The 17,006-nt window shown below is 38.5% G+C and overlaps 2 protein-coding genes across 3 annotated transcripts in view; one reads left to right on the forward strand and one right to left on the reverse strand.

Annotated features, from left to right (window-relative positions):
• Positions 1–1,407, forward strand: part of SPDYA (speedy/RINGO cell cycle regulator family member A) — a 36,926-nt gene extending 35,519 nt beyond the window's left edge. Inside the window, exon 7 of the mRNA XM_036753068.1 lies at positions 1,342–1,407. Within this exon, the coding sequence (XP_036608963.1) occupies positions 1,342–1,407 (66 nt within the window). The remainder of the gene's footprint in view (positions 1–1,341) is intronic.
• On the reverse strand, positions 548–15,448 carry TRMT61B (tRNA methyltransferase 61B). 2 transcript variants are annotated; one of them, XR_005009991.1, is made up of 8 exons: positions 14,654–15,442; positions 9,892–9,994; positions 6,590–6,780; positions 3,468–3,559; positions 2,814–3,043; positions 1,879–1,956; positions 1,622–1,730; positions 548–818 (listed from the first exon to the last, which is right to left on the reverse strand). XR_005009991.1 is itself a non-coding variant. In XM_036753067.1 (7 exons), the coding sequence occupies exons 1-7, from the start codon at positions 15,425–15,427 to the stop codon at positions 1,690–1,692; spliced, it is 1,509 nt and encodes a 502-aa protein (XP_036608962.1). In that variant the 5' UTR covers positions 15,428–15,448; the 3' UTR covers positions 1,099–1,689. The 2 variants fall into 2 exon arrangements, 1 of the variants encoding a protein (XP_036608962.1); XM_036753067.1 differs by lacking the exon at positions 548–818 and having other exon boundaries at positions 1,099–1,730; positions 14,654–15,448.
• Between the last annotated feature and the right edge of the window lie 1,558 nt (positions 15,449–17,006).

Raw genomic sequence — 17,006 nt, forward strand, 5'->3', positions numbered from 1 at the left:
TATGGTACTTTGGGTACATACAATAACTATATGAAAATACGTACAAATTTAGATAGTTTTAATAAATTTTTATATGCTTTCCTAAATGTATTTGTTTGGAGGGGGGCGCTGTAAAACAAATCTTTGTTTTTTCTTAAAGTACTTCCTATGGGACCAAAAAGATTAGCACATAGGATTGATACTGAAAATAAGAATGCAACCTTTAGCTCACTATGATTTTCAAGAAGGCCACCTGGGTCTCAAAGGGGAACAAGATCAAAGATGGATAGTGAATAAGGCAGTCAGTGAAGAAGAGTTGGACAAGAAGAGGTAGAGATGGAAGTTCCAGACTTAGTATGCAGTATATTTTTATATACCCTGAAAAGCTTGAAAAAGGAGCCCCCCAAATTTTGTTGTTGTTCAGTCGTTTCAGTCATGTCTAACACTTCATGACTGCATTTGAGGTTTTCTTGGCAAAGATACTAGAGTGGTTTGTCATTTCCTTAAGTGACTTGCTCAAGGTCACATAGTTGTGTGGCCAGATTTGATTGCTCCCAAATTATACCAAGATTTGGCCTCAGGACTTCATTAACATAGATAAGTCTTCTTTATGAAGAAAGTACTCTATGAAAAAAATAGACAACTAAATAATACAAATAACATGAACCTAAATTTAAAACTATTTTAAAAGATGTGCAATTATCTTCTATCTCATTTAGTTACAGATCTTTGATTTCATCAGTATGTATATGTCCTCCATCTTTGTAGCCTAACATGCCAACAATTCTCATCCTGTGTAATTTTCATCTGTGTCCATAAGCAGAGGGTCCACCAACATACTGTAGAAATAGAGGCATAACAGCACATTTTAAGCACACTGTAACTCTAATATATTTCCTTTTGCATAAAGAAAACACCCAGCTTATTATTGTTTGTAAACAATTATCAGCCCAAACATTTATTTTATGCAACCCCTTTGAAAATCTTCCAAACTTAGCACCAAAGTGTAACAGCCTGTACTTAGTAGGATTTCATTTCAACAAGGCCTCAATACAATTGATATTTTGGCAAGATGATTAAAACAACATTATACCTTTAAGAAACAAAAGGAAACATGAAAATTTCTGCTGCTGTTTATTGAAAAGATTTTTGACTTAACCAAAATGTTTTTATTTGGGGGAGAATAATTGTTTTGAATCTTTTTATTAGCCTGAATAAATTACATTCACTGAAACCCAAAAGTTTTGTTTTTTCCAAATATGTTTACAGCCATCTGAACGTATACTTTAAAAAAACCTAACTTTCCATGTCTTACTACATTTCTTTAAATTTTTAATAGCCACTGATAACACATCAGAAAAGGGAAGGAAAACTAGTTGCATGAAGCAAGATAAATCTATGGAGTGGTTTACAGGAAATGAAGAATGAAATGGCTCAACTAAACCAACTTGAAATCATTAAATACAAAATGTCTGAATGTAACTTCAAGATAAGTGTTGAAATGAGGTAACATATGGTTTGTTTTTTAACAGTTGCACAGTTGCCTGTTCATTTAGCTATATTTTAAAATCTGTATGTAATAAAGATTTGTAAATCAAAGTAATAAAGATAAAACAACAAATCTATAAAAGTAATCATTTACAATATTAAGTTTCTCTTGGTACTTTGCAATCTTGAAATTAGTTGTAGTCAGTCAGCTGGAGTACTCGGTTAACTTTCTGGGTTGAACTTCCTCAATTTAACAAGAAAAGCTAATTTAAGAGAAAAAAGCAGTGTCACTAAAATTACATGGAATTCACTTTACATTGATAACTGAGTTTAAAATGTTAAATTACAAATATGGTTAAAAATATTCAACATTTTATCTAGCATAACAATTATTTACTGAATATTACTTACCTGTATGATTAGCTTGACAATGAAAAGGTCTTGCAATATAGGGAATTGAGCTATATGGAAAACCAGAAAGTGATTCACCTGGATTCAAACAAACAAATATATACATATATCATTATTATTATGTTATAAATTACACCGAAATCTTCAAAACTTAAGAGCTATTAACATAACATTACTTCTCCTTTGTTATGTTTTTTTCATCTTTGGCTAATAAAACATTTTTCCCCAAGTAAGTTAACTTCTTATATTTAATGTTCATCTCTGGGTCTCTGCTGTCTTAAAAAATAAACTTGTCACAGCATCACCCTGTCTGCTTGTAAGGTGTTTATACAATCAGTGATAAAGGTTTAGAAACTAATTTATAGGTTAAGCAATACATACATACCAGATTTTTCTGAATTTACCTCTTTCAGACTTCTCAAAGCAATAGCTCTCTACATTAGGTGATTACTTTAGAAATTATAAAATATCTCCTTCTGCATAACTTCTATTTATGTTTAAGTCCTTTGTGCCACCAGATGTTTTCTTTATGAGATATATTTTTTAAAAAAACCTATTTGCCCATAAGGCCCTACTATTTAAATGTGAATAATTTTCATCAAATTGGGAGCTTTTTCTTATAGACATTAATGTATACAGCATGTTCTATAAACCTTATAGAGATCATTTAAAAATATTGTATACACTAAGAAACTCAACACCTCCAAACAGCAACAAAGTTCACTGAGAGGCAGGAAAAGTTAGGAGTCATGCCCTGGAAAATAGGAGCTTCATGTATTCAGATTTTAATTTAACTGCACATGAATAAGTACCATATTTCAGTACCTAAAAGTAGTTAAGCATTAAATATCTCAAATGATATTCACTGAATACTGAGAAACCCAGAATCCATTTACTAGAGCAAAATATTTTCATACCAAAACAGTCATGCTTACCATAATCATTCTCTTGTACATTCTCACTTTCTTCAGTTTCAAAATCCCTTTGAGAATGTAACTTTAAATCCATATCAGTTTTAGGCTCTACTCTTTGGGCTAAAGTGCCATCTTTCCTTTTTGCTGGGCATACTAACCAGTCTCTAAGAAGAACTTCTCTTATCTGTTCACATGAGAGCGCAAGTTTGCAGATACGTACACCTTCTAAAAGTTCAATTACCTGTGTGATACTTTGAGAGAGAAGCAAAATGCATATTGAAATCTTAATAAGACCACTACATATTTTAAAAATGCATTTGTTATACCACTAACCACAACCAAAATATATCACTGAGTCAAGCTTAAAAACAATTTGGAAAAAAAGTTACTGCATTCTGCAAGAATCTTGAGGGGAAGCAAGAACCTTATTTAGATCTTGGTGTTAGCATGACATCTATATCATAGCCTTCTATGTTAATGGAAGAGAGACCATATGAAAGTGTATATAAAAGATGTGATTCTAACTAGCAATTATAACAATCTGCAGATAAGTATAGTACTTTATGATAGAGTTTTACTGTATGATGTTTGTTTCCACAAATTACAACTAAACAGTATTCCAATCTGATGTTTCAGTGAAATTAAAATGTATTTAATATTATATTACATACTCACTTTGCTAGATATACTGCACATACGCCACCTTGCTTAAGATTTGGATATACAACAGGCAAAGCAATTTGAGGATTTAGCATGTCCAAAGCCACCTGTAAAAGAGAGAAAAGATGCACTGAGTTTTATTAAATAAATGCACAAATTTGGGGGGGAGGGGCAGTATGTTAGAGAAATAGAGAAGAGATAGTTTAGTTTTAGAAAGCTATTTCATACACTTAAGAATTGTTTTTCATTAGAATGTAGTATTGACAACTGTCGTATGATTGATATTGAAAGGCCTGTCTGGTTTTCTATAGTTGTCAGCACCTCTGGATTTTGACTATACAAACAGAACGATATGTCTTTGATGTGGTAATTTTGCATTTTTCTTTGGATTTCTTTTTTAAAATTTACACATTTCATCTAAACTTTTAACAATAAAAATTAATATTATTCAAAGTCTTTTAATTTATCATGCAGTAGAAAAATCACAAGTCTGGAATGGGAGATAATAGCCCCTGTGAATTTGTTATTAAAGGTTTTATTAATATGCTTGTTTTTAAAATCACAGTCAAGTCCTCATTTCCTGACATGCTCCTCTACCACTAATGACCACCATCATTGGACCTTTCCTGGTAACAAAGCAAAACAGTTAAGTAAATTGTTAAGTAAACAAAACTACCACGTACGCAACATTTCATATCCATCGTTCTTTACTTTTAAAGAGAGGGGGGAAGTGGTGGCACCTGTAAGTTTGTAGAAAGTATCCCTAAGGAAGAAAATTTGTACTTGATTTCTTTTGTATTCCTCACAGTGCCCAATATTGTCCTAGTCACAAAGATGGTACTAAACAAATTCTTCTTAGAGGAATGATTTTGAATATAAAATTCACTACAAATAAAAATACTCAGTATCCAAAACAAAAAAATGTATCGATGATTCCTAACAATTTGAAGCTATTTACATATTAAATGTTTACTGAGTTATACTTTATACTAAGGTGATTTGTTTTTAGAAAAAACACAACCTCCACTACATTTTTGATGATACGATAATCATCAAATAAGCAAAATACTGAATTGCAAACAGCCAACCTAGTCTTTTAGTTGGCTAATCACTGATGAACTTTAACTAATTCACAGACTTTAGCTGAAAGCAGGGACATAGTTCAGTGAAAAGAATGCTGGCCTTGGAATCAGAAGACCTTCAAAACCTAGCTCTTCTACTTTGGACCTACAACCCTGAGAAAAACACTTTATCTTTCTGAAGGCTCAGTTTCTTCATCTACAAAAAGAAGGGGTTGGATTAGATGACTTCTGAGGTCTATCCAAATCAACCTATATCTCTGATAAGAGCTGAATTTGAGTAACAAAGAAATGTTAACAAATTAATGAGTGGTGCATGGATTTTTTTTCCCCACAACTTTTAAAAACTGATATATTGTAAACTTTGTCCTTACATTAGAATTAATTAGGTTCAAGACCTGCCATAATAACTAAACTTCATGACTGGGCAAGTCACTCTACATTCCTGAATCTGTTTCCTTATCTGTAAAACTGAGGTAATTTTTTTGTACTACTTATGCCATGGGGTTGTTGTGAGGAAAGTGCTTTGTAAAACAAAGTATTCTATAAATGTAGGTTATTAGCTCAGGTTTTGTCTGTAAACACAGAATTGTTCATACACATACATGTATGAACACTGATTTAGCTAGCATACTGTTAATTGAAAATCTCCATGAATTAGCACCTCCATACTTCACTAGCATAATAAGCAAAGAAGTTCATTATGATGGTTCCAAGGTACTCAAAGATCCTGAAATATCTTTTGTATCAGTTTTTTAAAACTGGAAGGGAGCTCAGAGTCCATTAAGTCCAGTGCATATCCAAAAGGAATCCATACTATAATGTATCCCCTAAGTGCTCATCTAATCTTTGCTTGAAGACTGCCAATGAGGGCAATCAACACTTCTCGAAGCAGCTAGTGTACTTCTGGGCAACCCTATATATAACAAAATTTTTCCTATTATTAAACCTAAATTTATCTCTTTGCAACTTATATGCATTGCTCCTGTAACTGTCTGTTATCACAAATTTGAATGAGCCAAACAGAAAATTAATATGGTAGTCTATCAGATACTTAAAGATGGCTATCATGTCCCTCTGAAACTTCTCCAGACAATACTCAGGTCCTTCAAACAATCTCCACATGGAATAGTCTCAAAGTTCTTCACTATTTTTGTTGCTGTCTTCTGGACTGTCCAGCTTATCAATGTCTTTCTTTTTTTGCAGGCAGTTGGGGTTAAGTGAATTGTCCAGGCTCTCACAGCTTATTAAGTGTCTGAGACCAGATTTGAACTGGTGCTCTATCCCAATGTTTTTCTTAAACTGTGGTACCCAGAACACAGTATTTCAGATTTGGTCTGACCAGGGCAGAGTAGAGTAGGACTTACTACTTCCTTGTTCCTGGAAGCTATGCCTTGATTAATGCAGCCTAATATCTCATTAACTCATCTAGTTGTCAAATGACAATGCTGACTCATAGAGAGTGCAATCCACTTAAAATTTTTATTGAAGGCATATTAAATTATGTCCGGTATGTTGTCAATATTAAAAGGATATTCTAGTTTTTGATAACCTATGCAATATGAAAACTTAACCAGAATATTCAGTTAACTAGAAAATATTCCCCAATCATCCTGCATAAAGAGTTACTGCCTAGTTAAAATGTGTCAACAGAAGAAATGAGGTGGGTTAAGTATGGGAAAAATTCAGTTCAACAAACATTTATTAAGCACCCACTCTATAAGGTACTAGGCTAAGTGTTGGGTATACAAAGCCAAAAATGAAATAGTCATTGTCCTAAAGGAAAAGAGAAATTTAAAAATCCAAGTTAGAGGGCTTATGGTCTGGTAAGAAATAATTTAAATGATACAATGTTCCTTTTGGATATCATGTCAGCATGTCAGGAAAATATTATCCTACTACCACAAGTGAGAAAACTGAGTTGATGTAACAGGGCCTTAGATCATTAAAGAGGGAACATGAAATAAATAAATACACTCCTCCTAATGGTCCAATCCAACCTTGAATACATGTAGTCTGAGTACCTAATGTTCTACAACACACTTTTAGAAGATTTACCCCATCAAATGTTATGGATTCTATGTCTTCAGCAGCTTTTAAAATATCCTTATGAATGAAATCCACATTATCTGGCCATTCTTCTACATGACTAATCTTCCATGCATCACGCCAGCACTTGTAGTTCTTCTTAGCCTGGTTGTGGTGGTCTTTTCTAATTTCAAAACTTTTAACTCGTCCCTGTAATCCAACTAAAATAACATTGAACAATAGTAGTAATATTTCACAATTTTGTAATGGTATTAAGTTTTTTAAAATAGCAAAAAGAGAGAAGCCTCCCACCTTCTAGTTTTTCCCAATACCTCTACTTAATGTTTGTGCCTTCCCTCTTTTGATTATTTCCAATTTATCCTGTATATAGCTTGTTTGTACAGTTGTGTGCATGTTGTTTCCCCCGTAAGACTGTGAGCTCCTTGGGAGAAGAGACTGTTTTTTAACATTTCTTTGTATCCCCAGCACTTAGTACAGTGCCTGGCATATAAGAGGTGAGGAATAAATATTTAATGACTGACTTATCACTGCCTCCAGGTCTGAGCTTTGCAGGCTCATAAGCCCAGTTCTGGGTCTCAATGAAAAAATCTGCAAGCTAACGTCTGGTTAGATTTCCACCTTCCAGTTCTGGAACCATAATTAAATTGAGACTGACGTTGTTATGAGAAAGGTTATCTTAATCTACTTATCTATGACTCCGCTCTTCATCCCAGTAACTTTCCAAAACAAAATACCACTCCCCTAAATTATCTCACTTCCAAGAATGTAAGTTCCTTGAAAGCAAGGACTTATCCCTTTTGTATTTGTATCTCCAGAGCTTACCACATAGTAAATGCTTAATAATGAACAATGCTTATTCATTTATTTAACTTGATAAAAGACTGAATCAAACGAGATTTGAAGGGCCCAATAGTGACTTAGTGTATAGAATGAGATATCAAAGGAAAGCAGCATCTAGTGAAGAGGCAAAAAGCTAAATTTAGTCTCATAGGTATTAAATACATTGTTGTTATTCAGTCACGTCCCAATCTTCATGCCCTCATTTGGGGGTTTTCTTGGCAAAGCTACTGGAGTAGTTTGCCATTTCCTTCCCCATTTTAATGTAGGCAGGGGTTAAGTGGCTTGCCCAGGGTCACGCAGTAATTGTCTGAGGTCAGATTTTAATTCTGTGCTTTCTGACTCCAGGCCCAGGGCTCTTTCTACTATGTGACCTAGCTGCCCCATACCCTACATTAAATCTGACAATAAGAATCACCATGGCGAATACCATTTTGAGCCATGTTATAGGTATTAGACCACTAAATGAGGGAGGAGGAAATGCAAATATTTAAGACCTAACAAATGTACTCTGTAGTAAGAATGTCATCACATGTTGAGTCTATCAGGTACTAAACTGAATCAACTTAATTTACTCAGAACTACAACCAATCATCAAATACAGCTAGCCAAACTTCAGATTGGTTAAAAACCCATACTTCTGTAGGTAAAACTATTTATAGATTGAGCAATCTAAAGAAAGGCTTTTCTACTATCCAAAGTAATCTATGGTGATTACATGTTTTTGTTGTACCAGACCTGTGATTCTCTTGGCATAAGGAACCCACAATGAGGAAATTCCATCTACAAATGCAGATCCACATCTTCTACAGAATTTTTAGTCTTAGAAAGTTGCCTGGGGCACCGAGAGATCAATTTTTTTATTCAGGGTCCCTTATGTTAGAAGCAGTACCTGAACCCAGATCTTCTGGAGTCTGAGGTCAGTTCTGCATCCTCCATACCATGCTGCCATTCTTATGACTATACTACTTTTATAATTTCATTGCAAAAGAATGATACACTACTTTTTAGAATGCCTTAACTAGGAAATACACAAAAAATATTTGAAGTGGCTTGCACTATGCCACATGATGGTACAGAGAGAAAGACTTGGATTTGGACACAAAAGGATCTGAATGAATTCAGTCACAGCTTTGGGTTTTTGGTTTTTTTTTTGGAGTGGGGGATTTTGGAGGGGGAGGCAAGGCAATTGGGGTTAAGTGACTTGCCCAAGGTCACACAGCTAGTAAGTGTTAAGTGTCTGAGGGCACATTTGAATTCAGGTCCTCCTGACTCCAGGGCCGGTGCTCTATTCACTGCACCACCTAGCTGCCCCAATCAATCACGGCTTTACCACAAACTACTATGTGACCTTAGGCAGGTAACTTAATTTCTCTAGGCCTTAGTTTCCTCATCTTTAAAATAACAGGGTAAAAAGATGACATCTAAGCCCCTTTCTGCTTTAAATGTATTATCCTATGAATGGTGGGTATAAGTTTGAATATAGAAGACAAATGGTTGAGGCATAAGAAAGGGTGGAAAGAAGAGGAATTGTTAGAGAAGAAACAAAATTAGATGAAGGTTCAACACAGAAGATAAGAGTAGTTCTCATCTGATTTAGAGGAATTTGCTTATATGTCTGTCACTTCAATAAATAGAAGAAAAATCATTAAGTACTTGCTCACCAGTGCAAGCACTGTGCTAAGACCTAGGGACAGAAATACATAAGACTCCCTCCAAGGGATCGGGGGCTGGGGGAGAGGTGAGTTTTTGGTATGGAAAGTTATAGGGATAGCGAGTGAGACTACAGGGGAATAGACTGCCACACCCTATCCGGTAACATGACAGTTGATTGGATCTTGGTTCAAGGCTCCTGAACCAGAAAAGATATAAGTGCCACTGTTTGCAAAGAGGCTGTGGAAGATGGGATAAAGCAAACAACTGCTAGATTTTTCCTGAAATAGCATTGTTGGAGATATATAAAAGAATTCATCTTTCTCCCCAAACCCTCCTCTTTCTCCAACTTTCTTATTACTGACAAGGAAGGGTACCACTATCCAGCCACCCAGGCTCAAAATTTCATCATCCTCAACTTGTCACTCCCACTCACCTTGCATATCTAATCTGTTGTTGTCTTATTCTTTTCTACTTTCACATCTCCCCTACCTGTCCTCTTCCCTCCAATCATATAGGTGCCAAGCATGGCACAAATCCTACCAAATCTCCCCACTCTAATCCATTCTCAGCTGTTTTTGCCCTTCTTTGTATCCCTAGAGCTAAGCACAGGCCTGGCACATAGGAAGCACTTAATAAATGCTTGTTGACTGACATGCAGTCAGCAATCAGTAGGATAGGGGCCCCAGAGTAGAATTTCCATTGTCTCTGGTGTGGGCGATTGGGCTACGTGTTCATCATTGTTATAAGTTCTTGCTATATTATACAAAATGAAATTATTTCCTCTGTTGTCCAAATTCAGTCTAATCACAATTTCTTACCTGCTTGTGATAAAAACAAACTCATTCCACCAGAACCTGAGCCAACCTCCAAAATGATATCGCCTTGTCTGACATTCATCATCATCAACATCATATTCATATCCTATGAAAAAACATTGATAATTTAGAGTTATCTATGTAATCAACAAGTACTTGAACATTATACTAGGCATAAAGAATAGGGAGAAAACAAAGGAAATATGCTCACAAGGAACTTACATTATAGATAATATAACTTAAATTGTTCAATTAAATAGGAAACCAAAGACCTCTTAACAACCAATTCTAATGGCCTTTTTTTCTCAGTGTTAATCCTCAGCCTCTGCAGCATATGACCTTATCAGGCATCTCTCCCTTGTCTTACAAAGTATGGTACAAATCTTGGTCCTCCTACAACTTTTAACTCCTTCTACTTGTCTTTTTGAGTAACTCTTCCTCTCTACAATCTTTAAGGATTCTCTCCAAAGTTCTGAGGCTATCTCCTCTCTCTACATATTTCCCCTGTAGATCTGAAACACTTCCAAAAGCTTCAGCTATCACTTGAAGATTTCCAATTTTGTATCCTAGCCTTGGCATCTCTCTTAAATTGTAATCCTTTCTTTCCAGGTATTTGACAGATATTTCCACATGAATATCCAACTAGTAGCACCTTGAACTGACCATGTCCAAAACCTAACTCTACACATTACCCTCCAGACTAGTTCTTCATCCTTTTCTATTTATTATTGACCCTACCAATTCCCTAGTAATCTAGATTCAAATGCTGTTATCTTTGATTCTTCTCTCTTCAATCATTCAAGACCTGTCGATTGTCTTCATACCACTTTCTTACTTCTCCTTTCCATTCCTACTGCTATCACCTTAAATCACGTCCTCATCTCTTGAGCCTGGACTGTTGCAGTAGCCTCCTAACTTGTCTCTCTGCCTTCAGACTTTCCCTCTAATCCATCTTCCAGCACTATTATTAGTCCTTTGTGATCTTCTTAAAGTACAGCTCTGATCAAATTACTCCTCTCCACTTAATGAATAAAATCCAAACTTCTTAGTCTAGCATTCAAGTTCTATGATCACCCTTTCAGATGATGGTGCCATTGATGATGGAAGAAGAAAAATGAGCTATATATCTTCCTCCACTGCATTCCAAGTAGCATTGGACTTGGTCATTCTGCTTGTTATGCGTGGAATATCTTCCACTTCTGATTCTAGATATCAGAATTCTACCTATCCTTTCAAAGCCCAGCTCAAATAAAATGATTTCCAGGAAACCTTCAATCACAACTGGCCTACATTTTATCTAATTGCTCTTCCTAGACTAATTATAGTCATTTGTGCATTTGTCTTATTTCCCATACTCTAGATTATATGCTGCCCAAGGAGAGAGACTATACTTACACCCTATAGGGGCTAAAGAAAACCACATAAAGAAGTGAATGAAAATTGAGCACTTAAAAATGAATTTGAATAAAAACAGAAACCAAATGGTTTAATAAAAACTACATTCTAGGCCACAGGCTTAATCCTTCCTCAGAACTCCTTTATTGTCTATTTTTTTTATACTTACAGAGAAACAGCTGTTTATCAGTAAACTTTTATTAATCACCTACTATGTGCACTGGTGATACAAAGTACTGGGGATACAAGGAGGTCACAGACAACATGCAGACAACTATGTACAGACAAGATTATACAGGATAAATTGTAAACAATTGAGAAAACGCTAGATAGTGGTTGGAGTACTAGACTTGGCACCAGGAAAACCTAAGTTCAAATCCCCCTTGACATATATTAGCTATGTGACCCTGAGCAAATAATTTAACCTTTATGTTCTTCAAGTGACTCTCTAAGGCCTTAACTATTTTAGTGAAATGACCTCTTGGCAATGGTGAAATCAAAGATCCTAAGAGAACAATTGGCCATAACCTATTTCACATTTTTTTTTTCCAAAATTAAGGCCATTAATAAACTAGTGTTGGCTTTTCACGAGTATGTCATGAAACCACTTTAAATCTATTTTTAGAGATTGAACCTCCCCTTTTAATTTCTTGAAAGCTACTTATACCCCCAATTTTTACTGCCTTATCGCTTACCCTGCTCCTCAAACTTTTTCAATCTGGTCTCAATATCCACTAATCTAAAACCACTCTCAGTGTTACCAGTCAGTTTGACACTGACTACCCCCTCCTCTCCTTCTGGATATTCTCTCCTTTCTTGGCTTCTACACTGCTTCTAACCACTCTTGTGTCTGCTGGTTCTTCATCTTTTCTGACCCTCAAGAATAATTTCTATAGCTTTTATCCTTTACACTGCTCTCTCTCTCTCTCTCTCTCACACACCCACACACACACACACACACACACACACACACACCCACACATTCCCCTCCTTCCTTCCCCATCTCCCTTGGCAATATCATTTACTCCCATAGCTTCGATTATCCAAATTTCTGGTTTAACCCAGATATCTTTTTGGAGTTCCAGACCCTCATCTTACTACTACCTATTGGGTAGCAATCTTTGTGTGGATATTCCACGAGTATCTCATAGTCAATTATGCCCAATATTTTATTTTTCCCCAAATCCTGCTCATTTTGATTTTACTGTTTTCACTGACATCATTCATCCTATCTCCCACACTAAAAACCTTGCTACTGACTCTTTTCCTTTTCTCTTGCTTTTCATATCCAATTAATTATCAAGCCCTGTTACAAACAAAGTATCTTTCACAACTAGGGCAGCTAGGTGATGCAGTGGATAGAGTGCAGGCTTGGAGTCAGGAAGACTGGTGTTCAAATCTAGCCTCAAACACTTTTTTTTCCCTAATTAAAGGGGCCATCCTTTGACTCACAAGAGGCCTTGAAACTGAATGGGTGTTACCTCACTCAAAGTGAGAACCTGGAAAGGCCTTTGGCCTAAAAGGGCCAGGGTCTCCCATCCCATCCTGGGCCATCTCCAGTAATCCCGATGAATATCTGGCCACTGGAGCCAGATGGCTCTGGAGGAGAAAGTGAGGCTGGTGACCTTGTGCAGCCCTCCCCCACTCAAATCAAAGTCAACTGCAAGTCATGTCATCATTTTCCTGATGTCATGGTCCTCTTCAAGAATGAAGGACAAACACAACAACTACATGACCCTGGGCAAGTCACTTAACCCATTTGCTTCAGTTTCCTCAGCCATAAAAGTGGGGATAATATTAGCTAGCACCTACCTCCCAGGATTGTAGTGAAGATCAAATCAGACAACTAAAGCTCTTAGCAAAGTGCCTGGTTATATAAATGTTAGCTATTATTAAATGTACATTATTAGATGTTGCATGAATGTCTCTCTTCTTATAATTCAGGTCCTCATTACCAGCTGCAGGGATTATCCCGGCTCCTAACAGGCATTCTTAGCTCAACTCTTTTCCTCTTCAAATCATTCTTCATATTGCTGCCAAATTAATCTTCCTTATGCATATATCTAATCTTGTCACTGCTCACATTCTCCTTATCCCTCCAAATAAAGTCCATACTCCTCTGAATGATATTCAAGACCCTTTAAAACCTGACACCACGCACACCCCATCTTCCAGCTTTATCTCCCATTAGTCCTTCCCATATACACTTGAGTCACACTGGACTACTCTTATCCCAGTACACTATTCTCTGCCTCCATTTTCCAGCACTTCCTCATTCCTGATTTTTTTCCCTCCCTACTCTGAGCATATTTCTGCTTATGCTTCAAAGTCCAGATCAAATGATATGTCCTGACAAGTCAGGAATGACCTGTTGCTCACCCAGACTTAAGTATGTTATCTTACACATCTAATAGACCACATGCATCTTGTACTTTATGTGTCATATTCATGTAGGCTCCCAGGGCAGGGATTAGGTTATATTTAAACTGATTACCCCTCCTCAGTGTTCTGTGCCATGGTGAGCACTGAAGACACTTTTTTTTTCAACTGTATGTTTTGCTCTAGTAGGGAAACATTTTTTTAAATTGGTTGTGAGCCAGACTGTGTCCCAGGTACCACCTTTACTATTTGCCTAGGACAGAGTATTGAAATTACACTGACTAAATCAAGTAACAGCTAAAATTGCAGTATGAATTTTCCAAGTAATAATTTGACATACAACGCCTAAGCTCATCACCTAATTTGTACTATGGCTCCTGATCAAAATAGAAGGGTGTATGTGAATAATTAGCCTTGGCGGGGGTGGAGGGGGTGGGGTGGGGGGGTGGATAACTGTGTTAATAAATTTATAATTCATGAACTGGTTAACTGTTCCTCCATATGGAGGACATTAATCAGAATGAGAACATAACATCTGTTTAACAAGCATTTATTAAGCACTTACAAACTAGGCACTGTGCTATACGCTGGAAATACAAAGACAAAAATGAAACAGTCCCTGCCCACAAGGAGCTTACACTCTATTTTACACACACACACACACACACACACACTTTAATACTTCAAAGAACTGTGATTTTATTCATGTGGATACTCTCTGCCAGTGAAGATCTCCACACCCTGCTATCTTCCTGAGTGCTGTAAGCAGATAAAATAAAGTCAAGCCTCTCGTAATCACATCCTGCCAAAAAAAAAAAAGTGACCTGAGCCCCTAAAACATCATTTTTAAAGGTCACAAATACATTTGAAGTACAACTGGGAATACAGCAGTAAATATCTTCGCCAGGGCTGAAATTACATAGTTTAGATACATTAGACCACCTTATGTGCCGTTTCAGGAACTGACGGTTACCTAAATAATTGGCATTACCTTTGGATATGATATAGCAGGCCCTCTTTTCATGAATAAAACAAACTCCTCCAGTGCTGGTCTTCTCAGCATAAAGTGGTGACCAATGGAACTCCTAAGTAATTGACCAGGGAACTTCCCAATCATTTCTTTATATGGAATTGCTCCCCAGTTACTGCTTAATTGTCCTGCAGCCTCCAACTTAAACAATCTTTTAAATATGTTTTCGCCTTTTTGAAACTCGGCGTAAAGAAGGTCCCCGGGCTGAAAGGGGCGTTCCTTAGGACTTGGCCTGCCCGCGTGTGCAGGCAGCTCTTCAGTGCTCGAGGACCGGGCTTCGCAGACACGTCCCGCGGTCCGTAGCGGAGGCGGGGAAGTCGCCTCGCTTTCGTCGCCGCACGCTTCACGGCCAGTGGCCACGTCCTGGGTATCGGGAGGCAGCGTCTCCTCTGGCAACACTCGCGTGGGCTTCTCCAAAGAAAACGATCCGGCAGCCTGGGCGCCCACGGAAAGCTGCGACCAGGATGCGTCGTCACCTTGCCGGGGGACAGAAACATCAAGCGGCTCTTCATCTTTCTCCCCAGTCCCGCTCCCCCCACCCAAATCCCCAGGGCCTCTGGAAAAGGAGGCGCAGGACCCCGGTCCAGTCCCTGTTAAAAGGCAGCTAGGGCTTCGCCTCAGTTGAACTGGCAGGCAGCCCGGTAACCTCCCGTGCGGGCAGCGGCCAGGTCCCAGCCCGCTCCTCCGCAGCAACTGGGACACCAAGTAGCAGCACCTCCCAGGAGGCAGAAGCATGGTTTCGGCCGCAGCCTGCGCGGTCTCAGGTTAGTGGCGTCACGCGGGGCGATTAGAGCCTTCCGGATCCGGCGACTAGCCAGGATCCAGGAGAGCTGCCAGGATCCCGTACGAGTGACGTAAGCCCGGCGAGGAAAGCCTTCCGGGTCATTGCCGGCCAGTCTAGCGATAGCTCAGTTTGTCTAGTAATTATCACAAAAGTTCGTGAAGCGCCTACTGTGTGCCGGGCGCTGCACCAAGCGCTGGGGACACAAAGAATGGCAAAAACGCCGTCCCAGCCCTCAGAGTGCAGGGGAAGACGACAGGCAGCGCGCCCGGGTCCGAGCATTCCTAGGGGTTGGGGGTGGGGGTGAGGAGAGCCGCCATGGCCGCTGGGACAGGCCTGGGTCCGACGGGGGTGCAGGCCTTCCCAGAAGGATAGCGTCAGCTCGTCCGAGGCAGGAGCCCTTACTTCTTTGTGTCCGTATGCGTAGGCCCTGGCTCCGAGCCGGTACTTAATAAGTGCTTGCTGAATTGAATTGCCCTGGCAGAGTAAATCACACCGGGGGCTGGGACCCACGGCTGGGGTCCCTTGGACGGGCGAACCGCAGAGGGGCCATTCGGTGCACCCCAAGCCCCTAAGGGATTCAGGTGAATGTGTGTGCTTCAAAAGCGGGGACTGTGTCGGATTGACACGGTGCTCTGTATATAGTAGGTGCGTAACAAATGCTTACTGGATTTGACTCGCTCCTCCTTGTCCTACCTCCTTAGACCCCTTTTGAAAGCATAATTAAATCAATACCGCTATTATTCCTGGAAAGTGTGTCATTCTGATCCTCTATGGTTCTCCTCATCACCCTAGTAACCAAACCACGCCATTGCCTAGTCAGCACGCTCAAACTTGAGTTGTTCGCCTCAATTAGAATGTAAACTCTTACTCCTCTTCAAGATGCACTCTGGACCTTCTCTTGGAAACCTCTTGGTCCATCAGGGAATGATGGTCCTGGAATTCAAACACTGGGAGTTCTCCACCCTTGTGGCCTCTCCCTCTGATTGGACAGCTGCTAATCTAGCCCTTCCATTTAAAGAGGACACCTAGACTACGGGTCATTCCTTTCCAGGCTCCATTCCAGATTTTCTACATCATGTTCCTATGACCTTTTCATGTTCCTTTTATGAATTGTCTTACCCCCATTAGAATGTAAACCCTTTGAAGATAGGAACTGTCTTTCATTCTGCTTGTATTTGTATTCCTTACATTTAGAACAATGTCTGGCACCTAGTAAGAAGTTCAACAAATACTTTTTTCATTCATTCATGTGTTGCCTCTAGTTTCCTAAGAGCTAACCTAATTTTTCAAAAATAAATGTTTGTAGATTGATTCATCTTTGCAACTTAAAGTTTATGTAGCAATTTAAGGTTTGCACAGTGTTTGGTACACATTATCTCATTTACTTCCAAATAACTCTGAGGTAGGTGCAGGGCAGCTAGGTGTCAAAGTGGATAGAGTGCCTCAGGAGGACCTGAATTCAAATTTGAATTTGAGGCAAATTTGGCCTCAGACACTTACTAGCTGTGTGACCCTGAGCAAGTCATTTAA

This window comes from Trichosurus vulpecula, chromosome 3 (genome assembly GCF_011100635.1).
Source record: "Trichosurus vulpecula isolate mTriVul1 chromosome 3, mTriVul1.pri, whole genome shotgun sequence".
Taxonomy (NCBI): Eukaryota; Metazoa; Chordata; class Mammalia; order Diprotodontia; family Phalangeridae; genus Trichosurus; species Trichosurus vulpecula.

Bases quoted from the DNA above. Each gene is read 5' to 3' on its own strand.
- TRMT61B (XM_036753067.1), bottom strand. From the start codon at position 15,427: ATGCTTCTGCCTCCTGGGAGGTGCTGCTACTTGGTGTCCCAGTTGCTG. The intron at 3,560-6,589 runs GTAAATCTTCTA...TCTCTTTTACAG, and splicing joins AATCCATAACATTTGATGGG to GTGGCTTTGGACATGCTAAA. The intron at 1,731-1,878 runs GTAAGTAATATT...CTCTTAAATTAG, and splicing joins TTGTCAAGCTAATCATACAG to CTTTTCTTGTTAAATTGAGG.